The 23,773-nt window shown below is 48.1% G+C and overlaps 1 protein-coding gene across 2 annotated transcripts in view; it reads left to right on the plus strand.

The window, feature by feature from the left end:
- The window catches only part of LOC139280222 (acyl-CoA 6-desaturase-like), a 109,440-nt gene that overhangs the window by 79,997 nt on the left and 5,670 nt on the right, over window positions 1-23,773 (plus strand). For both annotated transcript variants that reach the window (XM_070899835.1, XM_070899836.1), the window contains 7 exons: window positions 219-344; window positions 1,203-1,263; window positions 1,365-1,441; window positions 2,144-2,241; window positions 3,967-4,063; window positions 9,673-9,752; window positions 22,022-22,147. In XM_070899835.1, the coding sequence (XP_070755936.1) occupies window positions 219-344; window positions 1,203-1,263; window positions 1,365-1,441; window positions 2,144-2,241; window positions 3,967-4,063; window positions 9,673-9,752; window positions 22,022-22,147 (665 nt within the window). The remainder of the gene's footprint in view (window positions 1-218; window positions 345-1,202; window positions 1,264-1,364; window positions 1,442-2,143; window positions 2,242-3,966; window positions 4,064-9,672; window positions 9,753-22,021; window positions 22,148-23,773) is intronic.

Here is a 23,773-nt window from a genome sequence, read left to right on the forward strand (position 1 = left end):
AGAGCAGATGCTGAGAATGACTGTCAACAAGTATCAGACAGTAAACCCGGAGGGATTGAGTGAGGTACCGAAACTCGTGTGGGTGATTAAGAATTTGAAGCTCATATAAGTAAAGAGCTGGAGTTAATGTGAATAAGTGTGATGACGATATTAAAAGAGCATGAGCAGGGATTGCTATGCTTTTAGTATATTGTGTGATACTGTATCTCTGTTATAAGGGGGCATCTGGGAACTGGTGGAACCATCGACACTTTCAGCACCACGCCAAACCCAACATCTTTAATAAGGACCCCGACGTGAACATGCTGAAGATGTTTGTATTGGGAGATACACAACCCGTGGAGGTAATTTCTTTATATTGAGAAATCTAGGAGAAGGACCTGGGCCCATAGTGCAGGACAAGACCAAGTTTGGAAAGAGAAGGTGAGATAAATCAGGGAGTACTGACTACATGATGCCAGGCATGTTGCAAGACTATGGATTGAAGTAGGAAAGGGAGCCTGAGGAAGGTAAGGAGTTCCACAGTTTTGAGGTCTTGGCGAAAAAGTGAGTTAGAGTAGGAGACAGCACAGAGTGAATCTTGCTTTTAATAGAGTTAGGATTCAGGGAGGAGGGACAGAGAATTTGCATCTTGGGAGGGATAGTACCGATGCACTCCATGTTCTCTGTGCTTAACATTGGGACCAGAAAGGATAAGCTCCTACAAGTATAGTCTGAACTCTCATACATTTATCAAACAGATTTATGTGGGCTGCGACATTTCCCTCAGAGTCACAAAAACCTCACTGTTGGTTTACTCCGGGAGACATGTTTACACTTATGTCGACTTTTTCACTAACATTAGCAACTGGAGGAAAGTACATCTTACAGAATAGCAGATACCCAGGAGTGAGTGAGAGGTTGAAATCTAATCCAGGGGTTCCGATACTTTGTATGTAGAATAACGGATACCCGGAAGGTGTGGAATTTCCTCCCATCCTCATTTCCCACTGGAAGCATGGTAGGCCAGGAATGCTGAGAATATAGAACCGTAGAACAATGCATACCTGGGAGGGATTTGTAGGCTGGAATCTAACCGATGGTTTTATTCAGAATATGGATCTTCAGTTCAAATGTTCCTGTGAAGGATTGACATCCTTTGTACTGAAGACCTCATGTAGATGCTGATCCGATCCCTCCTAATTCCTCTTTTCCCCCTGTAGTTTGGTAAAAAGAAGATCAAGTATTTGCCGTACAACTATCAGCACGAGTACTTTTTCCTCAGTAAGTATGGCTCCGTACCAGTCAGTGTGGTTCTGACAGTTGTGAGGGTTGTTTCCTGTTGTGATATCTCCTGTGTTGTCACTTGCTGCTCTCTCTTTCAGTTGGCCCACCCCTGCTAATCCCGGTGTATTTCTACATTCAGATAATGATGACCATGATTTCTCGTCGAGATTGGGTGGTAAGTACATCAGAACGTGCAACACGAGGTTTTTGTTTCCCCCTCTCCCACTCCTCACCATCTCCCACACTTTGAATTTTATTTTTCCACTTTTGTCTTCCCCCTCTCCACATTCTGTTATTGCCCGATGGAAAGGGCAGGCTGGTGACCCCTTACCCCGACCTAGAACTAGCCAGTGGGACTTGTGTGAGAAATGCCAAGGGTGACTGGGCCTGCGAGTTCTTCTTGCCTCCCTGAATGTAAACGCCATCTCTTGCTTGCCACTGGTACTGGCACCACTTGCGTTGGGGGCCTTGTCATGTAGGAAATTCTGGGCGCAACAACAGATGGACAATCACTGGCGCGGAGCAGCATATTACCTTCCGCTTCTGTATAAAGAGATGCTGTCCAACACGTAACTGGGGAACCACAGTAGATGGACATATTGGCACCAAATTCCTGGGGACTGGGAGAAAGGAAAGCCTGATTTCAGTCCAGGGTTGGGATGCCCAAGCATTTGAGGTGGAACCTAGTTACACTGGCAATCCTCCCCCCTGCAAATCCGCTCCCCATCAGCAAATCCCATACCTAAAGCATGGCACTGTCTGCACTTACTGCATTGCACACACATCAGAGCAATATCATAGCTTTTACATTTATTGTAACTCAGTAATATCACAATGCCTTTAACACGGTTCAGTCTACTTCTTCTCCACTTTGCAGGATCTTGCCTGGGCAACAACGTATTACATCCGCTACTTCAACACCTACGTCCCATTTTATGGATTTTTCGGTTCCATACTCTTTGTCCTCTTTGTCAGGTATGTACAGTTGGAGAGAACTCCTCCTATTGCACCAGTCACAGTCGGTAATGTTATAATTTATTAGGAAGATAAACCAAGGTGCTACCTTGTTTAAATAGTTGAAGAGGACTTTAGGGTTAATTTAGCATTTTGGAGCAGGGAGGAGGGGATTTAACATGCCAAAAATGTGAGGGACATATTTCCCCCCTCCCTTTTTTTCCTCCTCCCCTGTGCCTATGATATTACGCGATGAATTGTCTGATAATCCAATCACATGTTCAGTGTCAAATGCCCAACCTTCCCCAAACTTCTGTAACGACCAGTCCAAATTGGCTCATTTATACTGGCATCAATTTCGAGCAGCTCTGTACCTTTGTTAATATCTGAGAGCCAGCTTTTTATTTTCCTTTCCTGCTGGGCCAAAGTGCTGCGGCAGACATGCTAGAAAAGATAGTGACTTACTGATAAATAACCACTGACGTCGGGCACACAAAGTACAAGCTATTTAAAATTTGAACAAGATTACCATGTATGGAAAGCAAAGTGCATTAAGAAATGTTCTCCAGTTCTCTAGAGGTCAGTCAGTAAAAGCTGTATGTAACAGAGGTATTCAGAACAGGAAAGTTCCAGGTTTAATCCCCCAGTCTGTGCTGTTAGCTGATCTCAGCTATAAAAAGACTTGCATTCATGACCTCAGGATGTCCCAAATTGTTACGTTTAGAAGAACTCCACAAGACTGTACATCCTAAGCTCAAACTGTTGTGACCTTGGTCGCTTTATTGTAGCTCCAGAGTGAGGAGGCAGCATGGTAGTCTGCCTTTTATACCTGCTTGCCCAGGGTGTGCAGGTGACCCTTGGGTCTCCCACAGGTGCGCCCCCCCTGGTGGCAAGTCAATTTGCAATGCAGGAAGAGCAGTAGCCAATTTGCACACAGCAAGGTCCCACAAAAAGCGATATGATAATGACCAGATAATCTACTTTCAGGTTTAGTTGAGGGATAAATATAGGCCAGGACACCAGGTATATGCTCCTGCTCTTTGAAATAGTACGGTGGGATTTTTTACGGCCACCTGAGAGAGGGCAGTCAGGGCCTCGGTTCAACATCTCATTCAAAAGACGGCACCTCCAACAGTGTAGCACTCTCTCAGTACTGCACTGGATTGTCGACCTGGATTTTGTATTCAAGTCTCTGGAGTGGGACTTGAACCCACAACCTTCTAACTCTGAGGCGAGAGTGCTTTCCACTGAGCCACGGCTGACACCAATGGCAGTAGGGCTGCTACAATTGGCCTTAGTTTCTCTGAGCTAGGAGGGGAAAATCAGTGAGGCTTCCTCCTCATGATTCCTGTCTAATAACCCTTCTAGAAAGTGTTTGTATGTGGACATTGCATGAGGACGGGTTCATTCTCAGCTGTGATAACTCTTGAAGCTTACCAACTTTCAGTGTCTAAGCTCACACATGAAGAATGTCCATTTGGGAGTGTGCCGGTCCCTATGGAACTGTACCCGTGTGAGTTGGTGTCTTCAGGAGAGGAGGAAGAACATTGGAGAGGCAGAGAATTAGAGGGAAAATGTTCTCTGGTCCCAGTTTATTATGTTCAAAGGAGGAAGAGCACCCTAAAGGGATTTCCAGGAAACTGTTTAACAAGTACCTGCCTGTTCTGAACAGAATGTAGTAGATTCAGCAGTTGATGAGTTTCGATAGTAGTTGATACCTGACTATTGCCCTGGTTCTCTCTGCAGGTTCATAGAAAGTCACTGGTTCGTGTGGGTGACCCAGATGAACCATATTCCAATGAATATTGATGATGAAAAGCATAAGGACTGGCTCACGATGCAGGTAACCCTCCGTATAATGCTCAGATTTGGAATTTTCTTTTAGCTGTTTGTAACATTTCCCAAATTTTAAAAAATGAAATGTTTTTAGTCATAATTACATTAGAATCTTGTATTCTTATCAAAAAGGCTGCCCATTAAATTGTAGCCAATACAGACAAGCTACATCATGGGATAACTTCAAAAATGGCCATTGTATCTCAGTTTTTCCCAAGTGTCTAAAATTGCTGCCACCACAAAATGATCATATGGTTTATAGTCAGCGATCTTGATTGGTTCTCATCATGAAGAGTGGTTTGCTGCATCAATGACGGTCCATAAAGCAGGTCTGATATTCACCTTGTTTGTTCCTGCTGCCTCTTATTGAAAGGATGTGATCTGGAAGACTGGAGGAGAGAGAGTGGGCCATGTGGAGTTGGATGAGGACAGGATCACTATTGGCTATGATGCCTCTCTGGTCACAAGTCATTGTGTGGTCTCAAATGGGGAATGGCTACTTGCAGAAGGTCCTGGAAAGTGGTCCAGTGCCTACAGAAGACTAACACGGGTTGGTGATTTTAGGAGAGAGGAGAGGAAACAAAGATCAGAGAGGCAGAAGAGGAGCACAAATCAGCGGAAATCAACCAGGGGGTGCTTCAATTCTGTGGCTCTATTGTCACATTGAGATGTTGTATACTAGATCGCTCATTAATCTGTGGAGAAAGATGTTCAATTATTAGTGGAGGCTAGTCTTTGTCCTGAGAAACAGATTGAATTATATGCCTGTTCCTGTTCTCTATTTCAGCCTCAAATTTCAATGACTTTGTTCTCCAGAATATTAAGTATACAGAAGGCAGCTCATTAAACCACTAATGTAAAATAATTAGAATGTTTATAGCAGATTAAAGTTTCATGATGATGCAGAAAAGTGCTTCCACGACGATGCAGATCCATGTCAGGTGCTGACAAAACAGACAGAATCTGACAACTGCACAGAGATATAGGATGGTGAATTTAAAGGATGCTGCCATGTGTCAAACTGTCAGAAAACTTGGCATGTTACTGAACCGAACACAGTGCATTGGCATCATTGGTGATACAAAGATGTCAGGCCGTCACAGATCACCCTGCTGCTAGTGTGTAAAACTGTGCAGTGCTGAAGATAACTCATTTCAGCAATGTTTAGATGCTTGCACATGCAATGAGTTATCTCATTGAAAGCATAGGACCATTCGAGCTTTTTATTGTTGGGTTAATTTTAATGTGATATTTTGACATGATTCTTCCAGAGATATAACCAGATCAGCCGAAGGTGTTGACTTTCTTGATTGGCCTAAAATGTTTGATGCGACTTTTTTAGTCAATATTGGTCATGTCTGGGACCAATATTGAGCCCAAGACATTCAACATCAATCTTGAAGGCGGCCAAGCATTGGAAAGCAATGTTGTCTCAGATGAGTCACCTTTAGGGATAACATGAGAGTCCACCACTCTGGCCAATATCAGTCAGGCCTGGAAACAAGCCTGTGGTTCCGGAGACCACCATGATGGTGTGGTTTATTGCTGCCCCAGTGTATGATGTTGTGGACTGTTGACTATGAGTTTGTGACCATGACTCCCTGGGCAGTGAAGTTCCCTATCTCGGTTAAGGTTCAGAAGAGGCATTAAAACACAATCCAGTCAGTGTTCCTACACATGATGATTTGTCACCCTTGGGCTACTTTTGCACATCACCCAACGAGGAAGATAAGTGAAGGTCTTGGGGCATCACCTGCCAATTCTATCATCCCAAGGGATGGGCAATGAAAATACTTAAGTCTAGAATTCAACTCAATGCATTTTGGGAGTACAAGTGAAACATTCTGCCGCTAGAACCACTGGGTCACTACGAAACATCTCGATCGCTTGTTTACAAATGCCCTTTATTTGCTTCCAAGAGAGACCTTTCAGTAAACAACTTACAGACTGGATGCACTGTATAATTTGCACTGATGAGAAGTGTATATGCTCAGCTCTATAATTAATGTGTGAAGTGAGTGGAACGATGTTTAGAAGCAAAGAATCAGGTCACCTGGTCCATTGAGTCGGTGATTTTTCCACTTCATCTGATCCCACTGCTTTCAAAAGTGAGCTGGGCAAATTCCTGAGAGAGGAAGACAACAACAACTTACATTTATATAGCACCTTTAGCATAGTAAAACATCCCAAGATGCTTCACAGGAGTGTAATCAGATACAATTTGACACCAAGCCACATAGAGAGATATTAGGACAGGTGACCAAAAGCTTGGTCAAAGAGGTAGGTTTTAAGGAGCCACTTACAGGAGGAGAGAGCAGTAGAGAGGCTGGGATGTTTAGGGAGGGAATTCCAGTACTCAGGGCCCAGGCAGTTGGAGGCATGGTCGCCAATGGTGGTGCGAAGGATATCGGGATGTGCAAGAGGCCAGAATTGGAGGAGTACAGAGATCTCGGAGGGTTGTAGGGGTGGAGGGGTTTACACAGATGGGGAAGTAGATATCTTGAGCTATGGAGGATGGATAGATTAAATAAGACTGGGAATATTGAGCACCATGACCCCCCTGGACCTTGCTCGATTGCCTTCGGAGAGCAATTTCCCATAGTTTTTTCCTAAATTGGCCTAGAGTCTTTTTTTACTTTTTTGCCTCTTCCAGGAAACTTCCTGACCGGGAGAGCGAGTTGATGGTGTGTGTAGATTATTAGGCGATACCAGGTCAGGGTGGGGCAGACTTGCTGGACCAGATGATATTTTCCTGTCCTTTTCTGTATGTTTGTAAGTATTCTCCTCCTTTCTTCTCTCTATGCTTTAATATTCCCCCCTTTTCAAACCGAGATTAGGCTAGAGGTGTCAGACCGACTTCAGGAGATAGGACGGCACTGCCTCTGCTTCACATTCTCTACAGTATAACTGCAGTCTGATACAAAGCCAAGTTTTAGAGAGCTAATGTAACACTTCACTCTCGAACATTAAAATTTATCGAGCAGAGCTCTGTGACATAGGACCAGGAGTGGGCCACTCAGCCCCTCGAGCCTAGTCCTCTATTCAATTCGATTATTTCTGATCTGTAACTTAACTCCATCTACCCTCCTTGGTTCCGTAACCCTCAATTGCCTTGCCACCAAATCTAACAATCTCAGTTTTGACATTTTCAATTGACCTAGCCTCCACAGCTTTTTGGGGGAGAGAGTTCTAGACTTACACTACCCTTTGTGTGAAGAAGTACTTTCTGACATCACTCCTGAACAGCTTGGCTCTAATTGTAAGGTTATGCCCCCTTGCTTTGTACTCTTCCACCAAAGGAAATAATTTCTCTCTATCCAGCCTATCATATCCTTTAACCATCTTAAACTCTTTAATTTGGTCATTACTTAATCTTCTATATCCATAAGGGGATGCAAGCTGAGTCTATGCAATCTGTCCTGATAATTTAACCCCTTTATCCCCGGTATCATTCTGGTGAATGTGAGCTGTGCCCCCACTAAGGCCGATACATCCTCCCTGAGCTGTGGTGCCCAGAAATAAACGCTGTACTCCAGATGGGGTCTGACCAGAGCTCCGTACAGCTGTTGTCTTTGGGCGGAGAGTGATTTAGAAACTGGCAGTATAACTCTGGTGTGTCGCTCCCATGTCACTCCGTACAAGTATGAGGTCAGTACCTGCAGTTACAACAACTTGCCTTTGGAGTCATCATCATCATAGGCAGTCCCTCGGAATCGAGGAAGACTTGCTTCCACTCTAAAAATGAGTCCTTAGGTGGCTGAACAGTCCAATACGAGAGCCACAGTCCCTGTCATAGGTGGGACAGATAGTCGTTGAGGGAAAGGGAGGGTGGGACTGGTTTGCCGCACGCTCCTTCCACTGCCTGCGCTTGGTTTCTGCATGCTCTCGGCAACGAGCCTTGAGGTGCTCAGCGCCCTCCCGGATGCACTTCCACTTAGGGCGGTCTTTGGTCAGGGACTCTCAGGTGTCGGTGGGGATGTTGCACTTTATCAGGGAGGCTTTGAGGGTGTCCTTGTAACGTTTCCTCTGTCTACCTTTGGTTCGTTTGCCATGAAGGAGTTCCGAGTCGAGCACTTGCTTTGAGAGTCTCGTGTCTGGCATGCGGACAATGTGGCCTGCCCAGCAGAGCTGATCAAGTGTGGTCAGTGCTTCAATGCTGGGGATGTTGGCCTAGTCGAGGGCGCTAATGTTGGTGCGTCTGTCCTCCCAGGGGATTTGTAGGATCTTGCGGAGACATTGTTAGTGTTATTTCTCCAGCGACTTGAGATGTCTACTGTACATGGTCCATGTTTCTGAGCCTTACAGGAGGGCGGGTATTACAACAGTCTTGTCGACCATGAGCTTGGTGGCAGTTTAGAGGGCCTGGTCTTCAAACACTCTTTTCCTCAGGCGGCCGAAGGCTGCACTGGCGCACTGGAGGCGGTATTGGATCTCGTCGGCAATGTCTGCTCTTGTTGATAAGAGGCTCCCGAGGTATGGGAGATGGTCCATGTTGTCCGGGGCCGCGCCCTTAGAAGTCAGTAATGATATGGAATGTTTTTCCAAAACAAACGCCATTGATGGTTGGATTGTCAATGTGCAGCTCAGTGCTTCCTGAAACACAGGCTGGTCTGGGCAGAGCAACAACACAGAGAGGTCGCATTCAACCTGATTCAACTCAACTCAGTAAACCCGTGTTATGTATTTTGCCTGGCTCATGTCAACAAATCAAATATAGTGAGGGAATGTAGCTTTATAAGAAACTCAAATTCATGTCCTGACACTGAACCAACAAGACACATGGCGTGGGTGGTCAACAGTCTGGGGTGTCGAGGCACGAGCCGCTTGGCCGCCTTCAGCAGTTTGAAGTCTGACTGTCGACCTGCAACCAGGTGCTTTCAGATCATTATCCTTCATCATCATCATAGGCAGTCCCTCGGAATCGAGGAAGACTTGCTTCCACTCTAAAAATGAGTTGTTAGGTGGCTGAACAGTCTAATACGTGAACCACAGTCCCTGTCACAGGTGGGACAGATAGTCGTTGGGGGGGAAAAGGGTGGGTGGGACTGGTTTGCCGCACGCTCTTTCTGCTGCCTGCGCTTGGTTTCTGCATGCTCTCGGCGATGAGACTCGAGGTGCTCAGCGTCTTCCCGGATGCACTTCCTCCACTTAGGGCGGTCTTTGGCCAGGGACTCCCAGGTATCGGTGGGAATGTTGCACTTTATCAGGGAGGCTTTGAGGGTGTCCTTGAAACGTTTCCTCCGCTCACCTTTGGTTCGTTTGCTGTGAAGAGGCTCCAAGTAGAGCGCTTGCTTTGGGAGTCTCGTGTCTGGCATGCAGACAATGTGGCCCGCCCAACGGAGCTGGTCGAGTGTGGTCAGTGCTTCAATGCTGGGGATGTTGGCCTGGTTGAGGACGCTAATGTTGGTGCGTCTGTCCTCCCAGGGGATTTGTAGAATCTTGCAGAGACATCGTTGGTGGTATTTCTCCAGTGATTTGAGATGTCTACTGTACATGGTCTATGTCTCTGAGCCATACAGGAGGGCGGGTATTACTACAGCCCTGTCGACCATGAGCTTGGTACACATTATCCTGCAGGATGTGTAATGACATACTATTCTGTTTTTGATTCTCCAGTTGGAGGCCACATGTAATATTGAACAATCTTCCTTCAATGACTGGTTCAGTGGCCACCTCAACTTCCAGATCGAGCACCAGTAAGTACTGTCCTCTTTCAAACAGGAAACATTTGGTAAGGGAGGGCACAGGTTTTTGTTTGGGCGGGTGTGGGGCTCACATCTTTAACATACTGACCTTTATGGCTGAACCGCATAAAGCATTATCGGGTCCTACTCTTGTCTGCCGAAACTACTCACGGTTCCACAATCATTCTGGAATGCAAAGGTAAGCCCAGGCTACTATTCGCTACTGCTAACCATCTTCTTAAACCCCTCGCCCCTGTCTCCACCACACTCACTTCCAACAAGTGCGAGGAGGTCATGGATTTCTTTGTCTCGAAGATTGGAACCATCCAATCAGCTGCCTCTAAGAGTTCCCCTAGTCCATCGAGCCAAACTTCCTCTCAGGATCCCCCCTGCCCTAGCCCTGACCCCACATCTTTCTCCAGTTTCTCTCCGATCTCCCCTCTTGACCTCTCCATGCTCATCCTGTCCACGAGACCCACTTCCTGCTGCCTTGACCCGATTCCCACTAAACTGCTGACCACCCAACTTCCTTTTCTGGTTCCCATGTTAGCCGACATTGTTAACGGTTCTCTGTCCTCAGGTACTTTCCCCCTCTCCTTCAAATCTGCCGTTATCACCCCTCTCCTCAAAAATACCCTTGACAACACTGTGCTTGCAAGCTACCGACCCAACTCCAAACTCCCTTTCCTCCAAAGTCCTTGAACGTGCTGTCGCCTCCCAAATCCATGCTCATCTTTCCCGGAACTCCATGTTTAAATCCTTTCAATCCGGTTTCCGCTCCTGCCACAGTACCGAAATGGCTCTCAGCAAAGTCACAAATGACATCCTTTGTAACTGTGACAGAGATAAACTATCCCTCCTCGTCCTTCTTGACCTGTCTGCAGCCTTTGACACGGTTGACCACTCTCTTCTCCAACGCCTCTCCACCGTCGTCCAGCTGGGTGGGACTGCACTCGCCTGGTTCCATTCTTATCTATCTAATCGTAACCAGAGAATCACCTGCAATGGCTTCTCTTCCCGCCCCCGCATCGTTACCTCTGGTGTCCCCCAAAGATCTATCCTTGGCCCCCTCCTATTTCTCATCTACATGTTGCCCCATGGCGACATCATCCGAAAACACAGCGTCAGTTTCTACATGTACGCTGATAACACCCAGCTCTACCTCACCACCACTTCTCTCAACCCCTCCACTGTCTCTAAATTGTCAGACTGCTTGTCCGACATGCAGTTCTGGATGAGCAGAGATTTTCTACAATTACAAGACCGAAGCCATTATCTTTGGTCGCCGCCAGAAACTCTGTTCCCTAACCACCGACTCCATCCCTCTCCCTAGCAGCTGTCTGACGCTGAACCAGACTTCGCAACCGTGGTGCCATATTTGACCCTGAAATTAGCTTCCAGCCACATATCCGCGGCATAACTAAAACCACCTATTTTCACCTCTGTAACATTGCCTGCCTCCGACCTTGCCTCAGCTCTTCTGCTGCTGAAACCCTCATCCATGTCTGTGTTACCTCTAGACTTGACTACTCCAACGTACTCTTGGCTGGCCTCCCACGTTCTACCCTATGCAAATTGAGGTAATTCAAAACTCGGCAGCCCATGTCCTAACTCGCACCAAGTCCCGTTCACCCATCACCCCCTGTGCTCGCTGATCTAGATTGGCTCCCGGTTAAGCAACATCACGATTTTAAATTTCTCATCCTTGTTTGCAAATCCCTCCATGGCCTCCCCCCTCCCTATCTCTGTAATCTCTATCAGCCTCACAACCACAGCTCCCCCTCGCCCACATCCTGGTCCTGGCCCTGAGATATCTACGCTTCTCTAACTCTGCCCTCCTGACCATCCCTGATTATAAACGCTCAACCATCGGTGGCCGTGCCTTCAGCTGCCTGAGCCCTAAGCTCTGGAACTCCCTCCCTAAACCTCTCCGCCTCTCTACCTCTCTTTCCTCCTTTAAGACGCTCCTTAAAACCTACCTCTTTGACCAAGCTTTTGGTCATCTGCCACAATTTCCTCTTGTGTGGCTCAGTGTCAATTTTTTGAATCTTATAACACTCCTGTGAAGCACATTGGAACGTCTAACTACGTTAAAGGCGCTATATAAATACAAGTTGTTGTTTGAGACCAACGTTAGAATCCAGACCTGATTCATGGGATCTTCTCCTGAGCTCCTGATCGGAGTATGCTTGCTGTGACACTGTGGAGGAATAAATATTCCATTGACAATAATGCTTTACCTTAATGAGTAAAACAAAGACCCAATAATATTAATACATCATGATTAACACCTGTTTGTTGCTGCATTTTAAATTGACAAGATTGCTAGATCTCTGGCTCTTTCTGTTCCATTGGTGATTCAGATTTAAATTAGCCATCCCACTGACTGTATTTACTGGTTTACTGCAGTACCACATGTACTGAGTTATTAATTCAATCCATCATTACACGTTATGAATATTGTGGTGTATGTAGCACACAAATCACTGACTCCACACGGTCTGGTGTAAGTCTAACTGCTGTGATCTTCGTCCTTTATTGTTCAGCTCCAGAGTGCCTCCCAGGTGTGGTGGACAGCCTTATATAGCCCTTGTTACAGGTACTACCAGGGTTTCCCACAACAGCGCCCTCTGTGGTGTGGCATAGTACTTACATTACATTTAAGGTACTGGGACGATACACACACCATTACATAACAAATATGATACTGGTATTTATATGTAAACTGTCTCGCAAAACACAAAGTCCATGAGGAACACGCTGGGTAAAAGCTAATTGTCTGCTCTCACCTGACCATGTCCCTGCTGTGGGTCTTTGTCCTGGAGATGAATTGTGTGATCACTATTGGAGTAGAGCCAATATCTGAGAATAGGACCAGCGGTGCGGGTGATGGAGGAGCTCATATTTATTCACATCTGATGGACACAGCAGCTATACAAACAGCCTCTATCTCCAGTACAGATATCGGTGCATCCCCTCTATCTCTAGTACAGATATCTGTACGTCCCCTCTGTTGTGTATCTGTAAAGCATGCACTCCCATGTTCCGCCGCCAGGGAGCTCATCCCCTGAAGTCCCAAGAGATCCCAGCATCCCTTGGGAGCACTGTATATAAGCCGGCCCCTAAGGCCTGTTTCTCACTCTTGAGTGTCTTATTAAAGACTGAGGTCACTGTTACTTTAACCTCCCTGTGTGCAGTCTCATCTGTGTTAGAAACACAATAACTGGCGACGAGAATACGAATCCAACGCAAAGATGCAGCAAACTGTGGGCATCCTGGAGAAGTTCTCAGAGGGTGAGGACTGGGAAGCCTATGTCGAACGGCTAGACCAGTACTTTGTAGCCAACGAGCTGGACGGAGAAGGAAGCGCTGCAAAAAGGAGAGCGGTCCTCCTCACAGTCTGCCGGCACCGACCTAAAGCCTCATGAAGGATCTTCTGGCTCCAGTGAAACCCACAGATAAGTCATATGAGGAGCAGTGTACACTGGTTCGGGAGCATCTTAACCCGACGGAGAGCGTGCTGATGGCGAGGTATCGGTTCTACACGTGCCAGCGATCTGAAGGTCAGGAAGTGGCGAGCTAAGGCGACTTGCAGGACAATGTACGTTTGATGGCGACTTGGAGCAAATGCTCAGAGACTTTTTTTGTACTGGGCATTGGCCACGAGACCATACTACGAAAACCTTTGACTGTAGAGACACCAACCCTCAGTAAGGGCATTGCGATAGCACAGGCGTTTATGTCCACCAGTGATAACACCAAACAAATCTCTCAGCACACAAGTGTTCATAAATTAACTGGAACTGTGTTTGCGAGCAGAAATGTACAGGGCAGAACCCACGAGTCTGCAACTGCCAGCAGGCCTCAGGTGACCCAGATAACTCAAGAGTCCCCAACAAAGGATGAATGCAAGGCAATTCACACCTTGTTGGCGTTGTGGAGGCTTCCATTCAGCCTATTCATGCCGCTTCAAAGGGTATGTTTGCAAGAGCTGTGGAACAATGGGGCACCTCCAACGAGCTTGCAAACGAGCTGCAAGCTCTGCAAAACCTGCTAACCACCACGTGACAGAGGAAGATCGGTCCATGGTGAATCAAAGCAATTTCGAGCCTCAGAGAGAGGAGGCAGATGCTGAAGTACATGGGGTGCACACATTTTCAACGAAATGTCCACCTATAATGCTAAATGTAAAATTGAATGGCTTACCCGTAGCCATGGAACTGGACACTGGTGCTAGCCAATCCATCATGAGTAAAAAAATGTTTGAGAGACTGTGGTGCAACAAGGCACTCAGACCAGCCCTGAGCCCCATCCACACGAAACTGAGAACGTACACCAACGAACTCATCACTGTCCTGGGCAGCGCCATGGTCAAGGTCACCTACAAGGGCACAGTGCACGAACTGCCACTCTGTATTGTCCCGGGCGATGGCCCCACGCTGCTTGGAAGGAGCTGGCTGGGCAAAAGCCACTGGAACTGGGATGACATCCGAGCGCTATCACATGTCGATGAGGCCTCATGTACCCAGGTTCTTAACAAATTTCCTTCCCTTTTTGAGCCAGGCATTGGAAACTTTTCCGGGGCGAAGGTGCGGATCCACTTGGTCCCAGAGGCACGACCCATTCACCACAAGGTGTGAGCGGTACCTCACATGATGAGGGAGAGAGTGGAAATCGATCTGGACAGGCTGCAACGCAGGGGCATCATCTCCCCAGTGGAATTCAGCGAGTGGGCCAGCCTGATTGTTCCAGTACTCAAAAGTGATGGCACGGTCAGGATTTGCGGCGATTATAAAGTAACTATTAATCGTTTCTCGCTACAGGACCAATACCCGCTACCTAAGGCAGACGATCTATTTGCTATGCTGGCAGGAGGCAAGACGTTCACCAAGCTCGACCTGACTTTGGCCTACATGAGCTGGAGGAGTCTTCGAAGGGCCACACCTGCATCAACACGCACAAGGGACTGTTCATCTACATCAGATGCTCGTTTGGAATTCGGTCGGCTGCAGCGATCTTCCAGAGAAACATGGAGAGCCTACTCAAGCCGGTACCACACATGGTGGTCTTTCAGGACGACATACTGGTCACGGGTCGGGACACCGCCGAGCACCTACAAAACATGGAGGAGGTCCTCCAGCGACTGGATCGCGTAGGGCTGCGGCTGAAGAGGTCGAAATGCGTCTTCATGGCAACAGAAGTGGAGTTTTTGGGGAGAAAGATCGCGGCGGCCGGCATTCGGCCCACAGACGCCAAGACAGAGGCTATCAGGAACGCGCCCAGGCCACAGAACGTCACGGAGCTGCGGTCGTTCCTGGAACTCCTCAACTATTTTGTAACTTCCTACTGGGGTTAAGCACCCTCTTAGAGCCCCTACATGTGTTATTGCGCAAAGGTGAGAACTGGGTATGGGGAAAAAAACCAAGTAATTGCTTTTGAGAAAGCCAGAAATATTTTATGCTCCAACAAGCTGCTTGTATTGTATAACCCGTGTAAAAGACTTGTGCTAGCATGTGACGCATCGTCGTATGGAGTCGGGTGTGAATTACAACAAGCTAACGTTGCGGGGAAGTTGCAACCTGTCGCCTATGCTTCCAGGAGCCTACAGCATGATTGAGAAAGAGGCATTAGCATGTGTGTTCGGTGTAAAAAAAATGCATCAAATTTGAGCTGGAAACTGATCACAAGCCCCTTACATCCCTGTTCGCTGAAACCAAGGTGATAAATACTAATGCCTCAGCCTGCATACAAAGGTGGGCACTCGCGCTGTCAGTGTATAACTGTACCATCTGCCACAGGCCAGGCACCGAGAACTGTGCAGATGCTCTCAGTCGGCTATCATTGCCCACCATGTGGGTGGAAATGGCGCAGCCTGCAAACTTGTTGATGGTGGTGCAGCCCACAGACTTGTTGATGGTCATGGAAGCGTTTGAAAATGATAAATCACCTGTCACGGCACGCCAGATTAGGACTTGGACCAGCTAAGATCCTCTGCTGTCCCTCGTAAAAAATTGTGTACTGCATGGGAGCTGGGCCAGCATCCCCATTGAAATGCAAGAGCCAATCAAGTGCGAAAGCACGAGCTGTCCATTCAGGCAGACTGCCTGTTGTGGGGTAACAGCGTAGTGCTACCAAAAAAGGGCAGGGAGACGTTCATCTCGGATCTCCACAACACACACCCGGGTATAGTAAGGATGAAATCGATAGCCAGATCCCACGTGTGGTGGCCGGGCATCGACTCTGACTTAGAGTCCTGTGTACGGCAATGCAGCGTATGTGCTCAGTTGAGCAACGCTCCCAGAGAGGCACCACTAAGTTTGTGGTCCTGGCCCTCCAGACCATGGTCGAGGATCCATGTCGACTATGCGGGCCCGTTTCTCGGTAAAATGTTCCTGGTGGTGGTGGATGCTTTTTCAAAATGGATTGAATGTGAAATAATGTCGGGAAGCACCGCCACCGCCACCATTGAAAGCCTGAGGGCCATGTTTGCCACCCACGGCCTGCCTGACATACTGGTCAGTGACAACGGGCCATGTTTCACCAGTGCCGAATTTAAAGAATTCATGACCCGCAATGGGATCAAACATGTCACCTCGGCCCCATTTAAACCAGTCTCCAATGGGCAGGCAGAGCGGGCAGTACAAACATCAAACAGAGCCTTAAACGAGTCACAGAAGGCTCACTCCAAACCCGCCTGTCCCGAGTGCTGCTCAGCTACCGCACGAGACCCCATTCGCTCACAGGAGTGCCCCCGGCTGAGCTATTCATGAAAAGGACACTTAAAACCAGACTCTCGTTGGTTCACCCCAACCTGCATGATCAGGTAGAGAGCAGGCGGCAGCAACAAAATGTAAACGATGGTCGTGCCACTGTGTCACGGGAAATTGATCTGAATGACCTGTGTATGTGCTAAACTATGGACACGGTTCCAAGTGGATCGCGGGCACGGTGATGGCTAAAGAAGGGAATAGGGTGTTGGTAATCAAACTAGACAATCGACAAATTTGCAGAAAGCACCTGGACCAAACGAGGCTGCGGTTCACAGACTGCCCTGAACAACCCACAGCAGACACCACCTTTTTCAAGCCCACAACACACACCCAAAGGATCAACGAAACCACGCCAGACCAGGAAATCGAACCCATCACGCCCAACAGCCCAGCAAGGCCAGGCTCACCCAGCAGCCCTGCAGGGCCAACAACACGCCAGCCCAGCGAGGGCACAGCCAACACACCAGAACAGACATTTGTACCGAGGCGGTCCACTAGGGAAAGAAAGGCTCCCGACCGCCTCACCTTGTAAATAGTTTTCACTTTGACTTTTGGGGGGGGAGTGATGTTGTGTATCTGTAAAGCGTGCACTCCCATGTTCCGCCACCAGGGAACTCATCCCCTGAAGTCCAAAGGGATCCCAGCATCCCTTGGGAGCACTGTATATAAGCCGGCCCCTAAGGCCTGTTCCTCACTCTGGAGTGTCTTATTAAAGACTGAGGTCACTGTTACTTTAACCTCCCTGTGTGCAGTCTCATCTGTGTTAGGAATACAATACCCTCTATCTCCAGTACAGATATCTGTGCAATATAGGGCATGTACGGTGCACACTCTAGTGCCAGCATGTTCACCTGACAGATAAAGGAGTGCACCCCATCTCGGGGAGCATGTAACATGTGTCTCGTTGGTAACAAGAAATGTCTGTAACAGTCCATGTTGCCACACGGACTGCAGCAGTTCAACAAGAAGGCAACTCACCACCTTCTTGAGCAACTAAGTCTGGGCAATAAATGCTGGCCTTGCCAACGACGCTCACATCCTGAGAATGAAAAAGGACCATTTTTGTTGGCCAGAGCTCCGATGTTCTAACCTAAGGAACATTTTACGAGGTGAAGGGCTGGGTTTTCAGATTTCGGAGCGCTCTAAGAGGTGCCTGGAGAGAGACAAAAACTCAAAATAGCCCCACCAAAAACATTCCCAAAAAATAACTCTCCACCACTACATAATTCCCCCAAAAACCAATCGTACCTACCCGAGGTAGACATTACTTAAATCTCTGCAGCCACTACCGCTTAAGAAACATAGGGCCCAAGTTTCCACATGATTCGCGCCTGATTTTTAGGAGCAACTGGTGGAGAACGGACTATTTTAGAAATCGCAATTCTCCACATTTTTTTTTCTGCAGTTCTAGTCAGGTAGAACAGTTCTAGTTTAGAACAGAATTTTTTCTTCAAAAGGGGGCGTGTCCGGCCACTGACGCCTGATTTGAAAGTTTCCACAGTGAAAACGTACTCCAAACTAAAGTAGAATGGAGCCAGTGAAGATTTTTGTAGAACTTAAAAAACCTGTTCTACACATTAAAAAATCAGGCGCAGGTTACAAATTAGGCGTCAGAACGAGGTGGGGAGGGGGGGGAGGGGAGGGAAGGGAACTCATTAAATTCGACAATAAATCCTTATTTATACTTCTACAAATATTATACAAATAAATCCAACCTGAATAAACATTTATAAGCCACGAAAAGATTAAATAAACCATCTTCCTACCTGTGTGAAAGTGCTTCAGCCAGGGAGAATTCTGCAGCCGTTCGTGCCGCTGAGCGAGAGAGGGAGGGCGAGGGAGGGAGGGACAGACAGAGAGAGAGGGGAGGGAGAAAGAGAGAGGGGAGAGAGAGGGGAGGAAGGGAGGGAGGGAGAGAGAGAGAGGGGGGGGCGTCGGGTCGGGGAACAGGAGCGGGTGTCTGGTCGGAGCGGGGGTCGGGTCGGGTCTGGTCGGCGGCGGGGGGGGGGGGGGGGGGGAAGAGAGCGAGTATACGGTCTGGTCAGGCGGGGAGCAGGAGCTGGCCGTGGGAGGAGCCCCAGTGAGGCCATTGGGCCAGGGCTAGGGGCTGCGTGCTTCGGGCCCCTCCCACACAGTTCGGCGTCTGGAGCGCGCATGTGCAGAGGTCCCGGCACTGTTTTCAGCGCCGGGACCTGGCTCGGCCCCCCCACAGCTCGTGCTGACTGCGCCGAGGGCCAGAGGACCTGTAAGTAGGTGCAGACTACCGAGGATTTTTTTAGGCGCGAAAAACGGGCGCCCAGCTCGGAGGGGCGCCCGTTTTTTTTCTTGTGGAAACTTGGGCCCATAGAAACATAGAAATTTACAGAGTAGAAGGAGGCCATTCCAGCCCATCGTGTCCGCGTCGGCCGACAAAGAGCTGCACGGCCCTTGGTCAGCAGCCTGAAACATAGAAAAATAGAAAATAGGCCCTTCGAGCCTGCACCACCATTCAATGTGATCATGGCTGATCATGCAACTTCAGTAGCCCATTCCTGCTTTCTCTCCATAGCCCTTGATCCCTAAGGGCCACATCTAACTCCCTTTTGAATATATCTAACGAACTGGCCTCAACAACTTTCTGTGGTAGAGAATTCCACAGGTTCACAATTCTCTGAGTGAAGAAAGGTTACATATAAACCTATGAACAATGACGGAAAGGCAAAGAGCACCCAGCCCAACCAGTCCGCCTCACCACAACTGCGACACCCCTTATACTGAAACATTCTACACTCCACCCCAACCGGAGCCAGGTGATCTCCTGGGAGAGGCAAAAACCAGATAAAAACCCAGACCAATCTGGGAAAATTCCTCTCCGACCCATCCAGGCGATCGAAACTAGTCCAGGAGATCACCCTGGCCGTATTCTATTCCCTGCCGTACTTACCATTATATCTGTGCCGTCCAACAAAAGCTTGGTCCCTCCGTTTTCACAGGCGGTCCCAGCAGGGGGCGCTCTACAGAGCGCTACTGGTCGGGCGGGAGGCAAAAACCGATCCGGTTTCGTAACTTGGGGCGTTGCACACTGGCTCGCCTCTTCCGGGCGGTAATGCCCCGCGCCCTGCCGAAACGGGTCCCGGAAACCCCAGCGGGACGCTGGAATCTGGCCACCCGCCCAGTAAAGCTCACCGCCACCATTGCCGCCGCTTCGGGGTGAAAACCGAGGCAGCCAGGAGCGGGAAATCCAGCCTGAAGGGTTCAAACACTGATGGTGCCAGATGCAGTCAACTGGCTAAGGGTTTGGAGGCTGCTTTTTGTATTTTTTTTAACAAAGTAATGAGATTTGTGCGTGTACGTTAAAATGAGAGAATGTCATTCTTGAACTGGGACTGATCTGGAAGTTCCGAGTGCTGAAGATGTCGGCAGCATATTGCTGGCTGGGGTTGGAGAAGCCATTGGTTGATTTTAACTCTGGTGCAGCCGGCAAGTGGAGTGTTTCCAGTCCTGCCGGGGGGTGGCATGGTCCACGCCGAATGCCGGGCCTCATTATCCTGCTGTCGGTGAACTCTACACCAAAAATGGGCCTCGCGCGGCAGCGTGCTGGCTCTGGGCCGGTGCAATATCGAGGGTCCCAGAAGCTGACTCGGTCAGCAGGTCGGTAGGTGGGCCCAGGGGCTGGGGTAGGGGTGTCGGGGGGGATGTGGAGTCCAGGGTGGCAGATGCCCACATTATTCTGTGCAGTTCCCCCCACCCAATGTCTCCACAGAAATAATTGGTCACTTCCTTTTTTGAGGTCTCTTGTTCTTCACTGCGTCGTACGTTGGATTACATTACATCGGATATACAGCACAGAAACAGGCCATTCAGCCCAACCAGTCCGTGCCAGCGTTTATGCTCCACTCGAGCCTCCTCCCATCTTTCCTCATCTAAATCTATCAGCATAACCCTCTATTCCCTTCTCCCCCATGCGCTTATTTAGCCTCCCTTTAAATGCATCGATACTATTCGCTTCAGCCACTCCTGGGTTCCACATTCTCACCACTCTTTGTTTGGGTAAAGAAGTTTCTTTTGAATTCTTGTTCGATTTCTTGGTACAAAAGGAAGAAACGTGCATGGCAAGTGCTGTGCCCAGTTGTCCCTCGTTAGTACATCGGGATGGTGTAGGACCACGATTTGCTGAGAGCAGTGAGGCCCCGCCTCATTCAGGCAGACACCTGGGCCACCCAGCACAAAGTTCCAGTAACTATGTGCCGCAGGGATCAGTGCTGGGACCCCAACTATTTACAATCTATATTAACGTCTTGGAAGAAGGGCCCGAGTGTAACGTAGCCAAGTTTGCTGACGATACAAAGATGGGAGAAAAAGCAATGTGTGAGGAGGACACAGAAAGTCTGCAAAAAGGACATAGACAGGCTAAGTGAGCGGGCAAAAATTTGGCAGATGGAGTATAATGTTGGAAAGTGTGAGGTCATGCACTTTGGCAGAAAAAAAATCAAAGAGCAAGTTATTATTTAAACGGAGAAAGATTGCAAAGTGCTGCACTATAGCGGGACCTGAAACACAAAAGGATAGTATGCAGGTACAGTAAGTGATCAGGAAGGCCAATGGTATCTTGGCCTTTATTGCAAAGGGGATGGAGTATAAAAGCAGCGAAGTCTTACTACAGCTATATAAGGTATTGGTGAGGCCACACCTGGAATACTGCATGCAGTTTTGGTTTCCATATTTATGAAAGGATATACTTGCTTTGGAGGCAGTTCAGAGAAGGTTCACTAGGTTGATTCCGGGGATGAGGGGGTTGACTTATGAGGAAAGGTTGAGTAGGTTGGGCCTCTACTCATTGGAATTCTGAAGAATGAGAGATGATCTTATCGAAACGTATAAGATTATGAGGGGGCTTGACAAGGTGGATGCAGTGAGTATGTTTCCACTGATGGGGGAGACTAGAACTAGAGGGCATAATCTTAGAATAAGGGGCCGCCCATTTAAAACAGAGATGAGGAGAAATTTCTTCTCTCAGAGGGTTGTGGATCTGTGGAATTCGCTGCCAAAGAGAGCTGTGGAAGCTGGGACAGTGAATAAATTTAAGACAGAAATAGACAGTTTCTTAAACAATAAGGGAATAAGGGGTTATGGGGAGCGGGCGGGGAAGTGGACCCAAGTCCATGATCAGATCAGCTGTGATCGTATTAAATGGCGGAGCAGGCTCGAGGGGCCGTATTTCCTACTCCTGTTCCTATTTCTTATGTTCTTATGTAACTATGGCGGCTGAGCAGAAACAGGGCGGTAAGTTCACCGTGCTGATTTTAACTACGCCAGCGCCCTGATTCTGCCAGATGGGCTGCGTTAAAACTGGTCCCTTACGCTGGGGTGGAACCAAAGGAAGGAAGAATATGGGGCTGGAGTGGAGTAAGGGGGAAAAGGGGTCAATAGTGGGCTCCAAGTTACAGCTTCCAGTTGCAGTACTATTCAGATACTAGCCTCCTTTACAAATGACAGCATTTAATTTCCTCTCTCTAATATATTTTTTTGCAGTCTTTTCCCTATGATGCCTCGTCACAATTACCACAAGATTGCTCCTTTAGTGAAATCGCTGTGTGATAAGCATGGCCTGAACTATCAGGTGAAGCCTTTGTTGCAGGCCTTCAAGGATATTGTCGGGTGAGTAATGCACACATCATTAGCACCGTGTCACCTGCCGTCAAGTTTGCCATCTTAACCCTCTATTCTTTGGGAAAATTAAATTTGATTCTAACTTCCACCTCAAAGCTGGCATGGGGAGAAGCGTTTAATTATATGTGTGGTCTGTAAAGTCCTGTCCCTGCAGTACAGACTCACACGAGGCACATACTGAAGTCAAGGTCACTCAGGACCTGCACCTTTATTACACAGCTCTCGAATGCCACACTTGCCTGAGACCTGTCCTTATATACCTGTCTGGGACAGGTATCCAGTGTCTCCTGCAAGTGCACCCCTGGTGGTAAGGTAAGCTTGTGGTTACAGGTCATCTCTGGTTACAGTCATGTATAGCATGGTAAGATACAGTTATGTACAGTAGTGTGAGATACATGACATGGTCCTTGTTTCCTCATTTCCTGTACCTATTATAGGGTTAAAACAGTGTCATTAAAAACCTGCTCCTGTCATAATAGTGCGTGCTCACGACCTGCCTGGGGAATTAGCTGAAGCCAGACTCAGTGTGAGGGAGCTAATTTAACATTGATACAGATATCGTCAGTGACCCAGGGCCTGACCCAGGCATGCCAACTGTGTGCTTTATACAGACACTCAGCATTTCTCCTCATGTCAGTGTTTGCCTGTAAAAATTAGCACAGGATCAAACTTCCTTTGTACTCCGAGGTTGCCCCATCAGCACCGATACACGCACCAGTCTGGACATGCGTGGCAGCATTTCATAATTTACTCCCCTCTTCCCTGCTCTCGTCTCCTTCCCCCTTCTCTCTGCTCCATTGGCTTCATGCCTTTTTCTGGGCAGCAGGTTTCAGTACTGTTATTGGAGATTGTGCAGGCTGCAGTCCCACTGCCTTTTTATGGAGCCATGGATCAATCGAGGAAAACGTGGATGCTGGAATTCCGATGTCCCGGGTCCGTGCGAAGTTTCTACGGACTGAGAAGGCGTCGGAAAAGCTAGTTTTCAGCGCACAATGCACATGCGCTTGAAACCAGCTTTTCCAATCTGTCACTTTTCTAGCTTGACAGATCATCCGTATCTCGGGAGCGAGGACACTTGCAGGGCAAGATTTCCGATATTGAGAAACATAGAAACCTCGAAAGTAGGTGCAGGAGTAGGCCATTTGGCCCTTCGAGCCTGCAGCACCATTCAATATGATCATGGCTGATCATTCACCTCAGTACCCCTTTCCTGCTTTCTCTCCATATCCCTTGATCGCTTTAGCTGTAAGGGCCATATCTAACTCCCTTTTGAATATATCTAACGAATGGGCCTCAACAACTTTCTGTAGTACAGTTTACAGACTGAGCTGTGGACAGCATGGGTAGGAGAGTATAAATGGAGCAGTTTACAACTCAGCAAAACAAGGGACATAGGTGTTGGCCATTCAGCCCATCATTCCTGCTCTGCCATTCTGTTACCCATGGTGGGCTCAGTCTTTGTTCATCCCAATTCCCTTCCGTTTCTTCCTTTCCCTTAATAACCTTACTTCCCAATAACATATTTATCTCCCCTTTTAAACACCTGAATTAACTTTATATCCATGTGCTCCAGGTAACATACCCACCTTTCCTGTCACCTTCTGTTTTAACCTG

The sequence above is a fragment of the Pristiophorus japonicus genome, chromosome 14, assembly GCF_044704955.1.
Source record: "Pristiophorus japonicus isolate sPriJap1 chromosome 14, sPriJap1.hap1, whole genome shotgun sequence".
In the NCBI taxonomy this organism is placed as follows: domain Eukaryota; kingdom Metazoa; phylum Chordata; class Chondrichthyes; family Pristiophoridae; genus Pristiophorus; species Pristiophorus japonicus.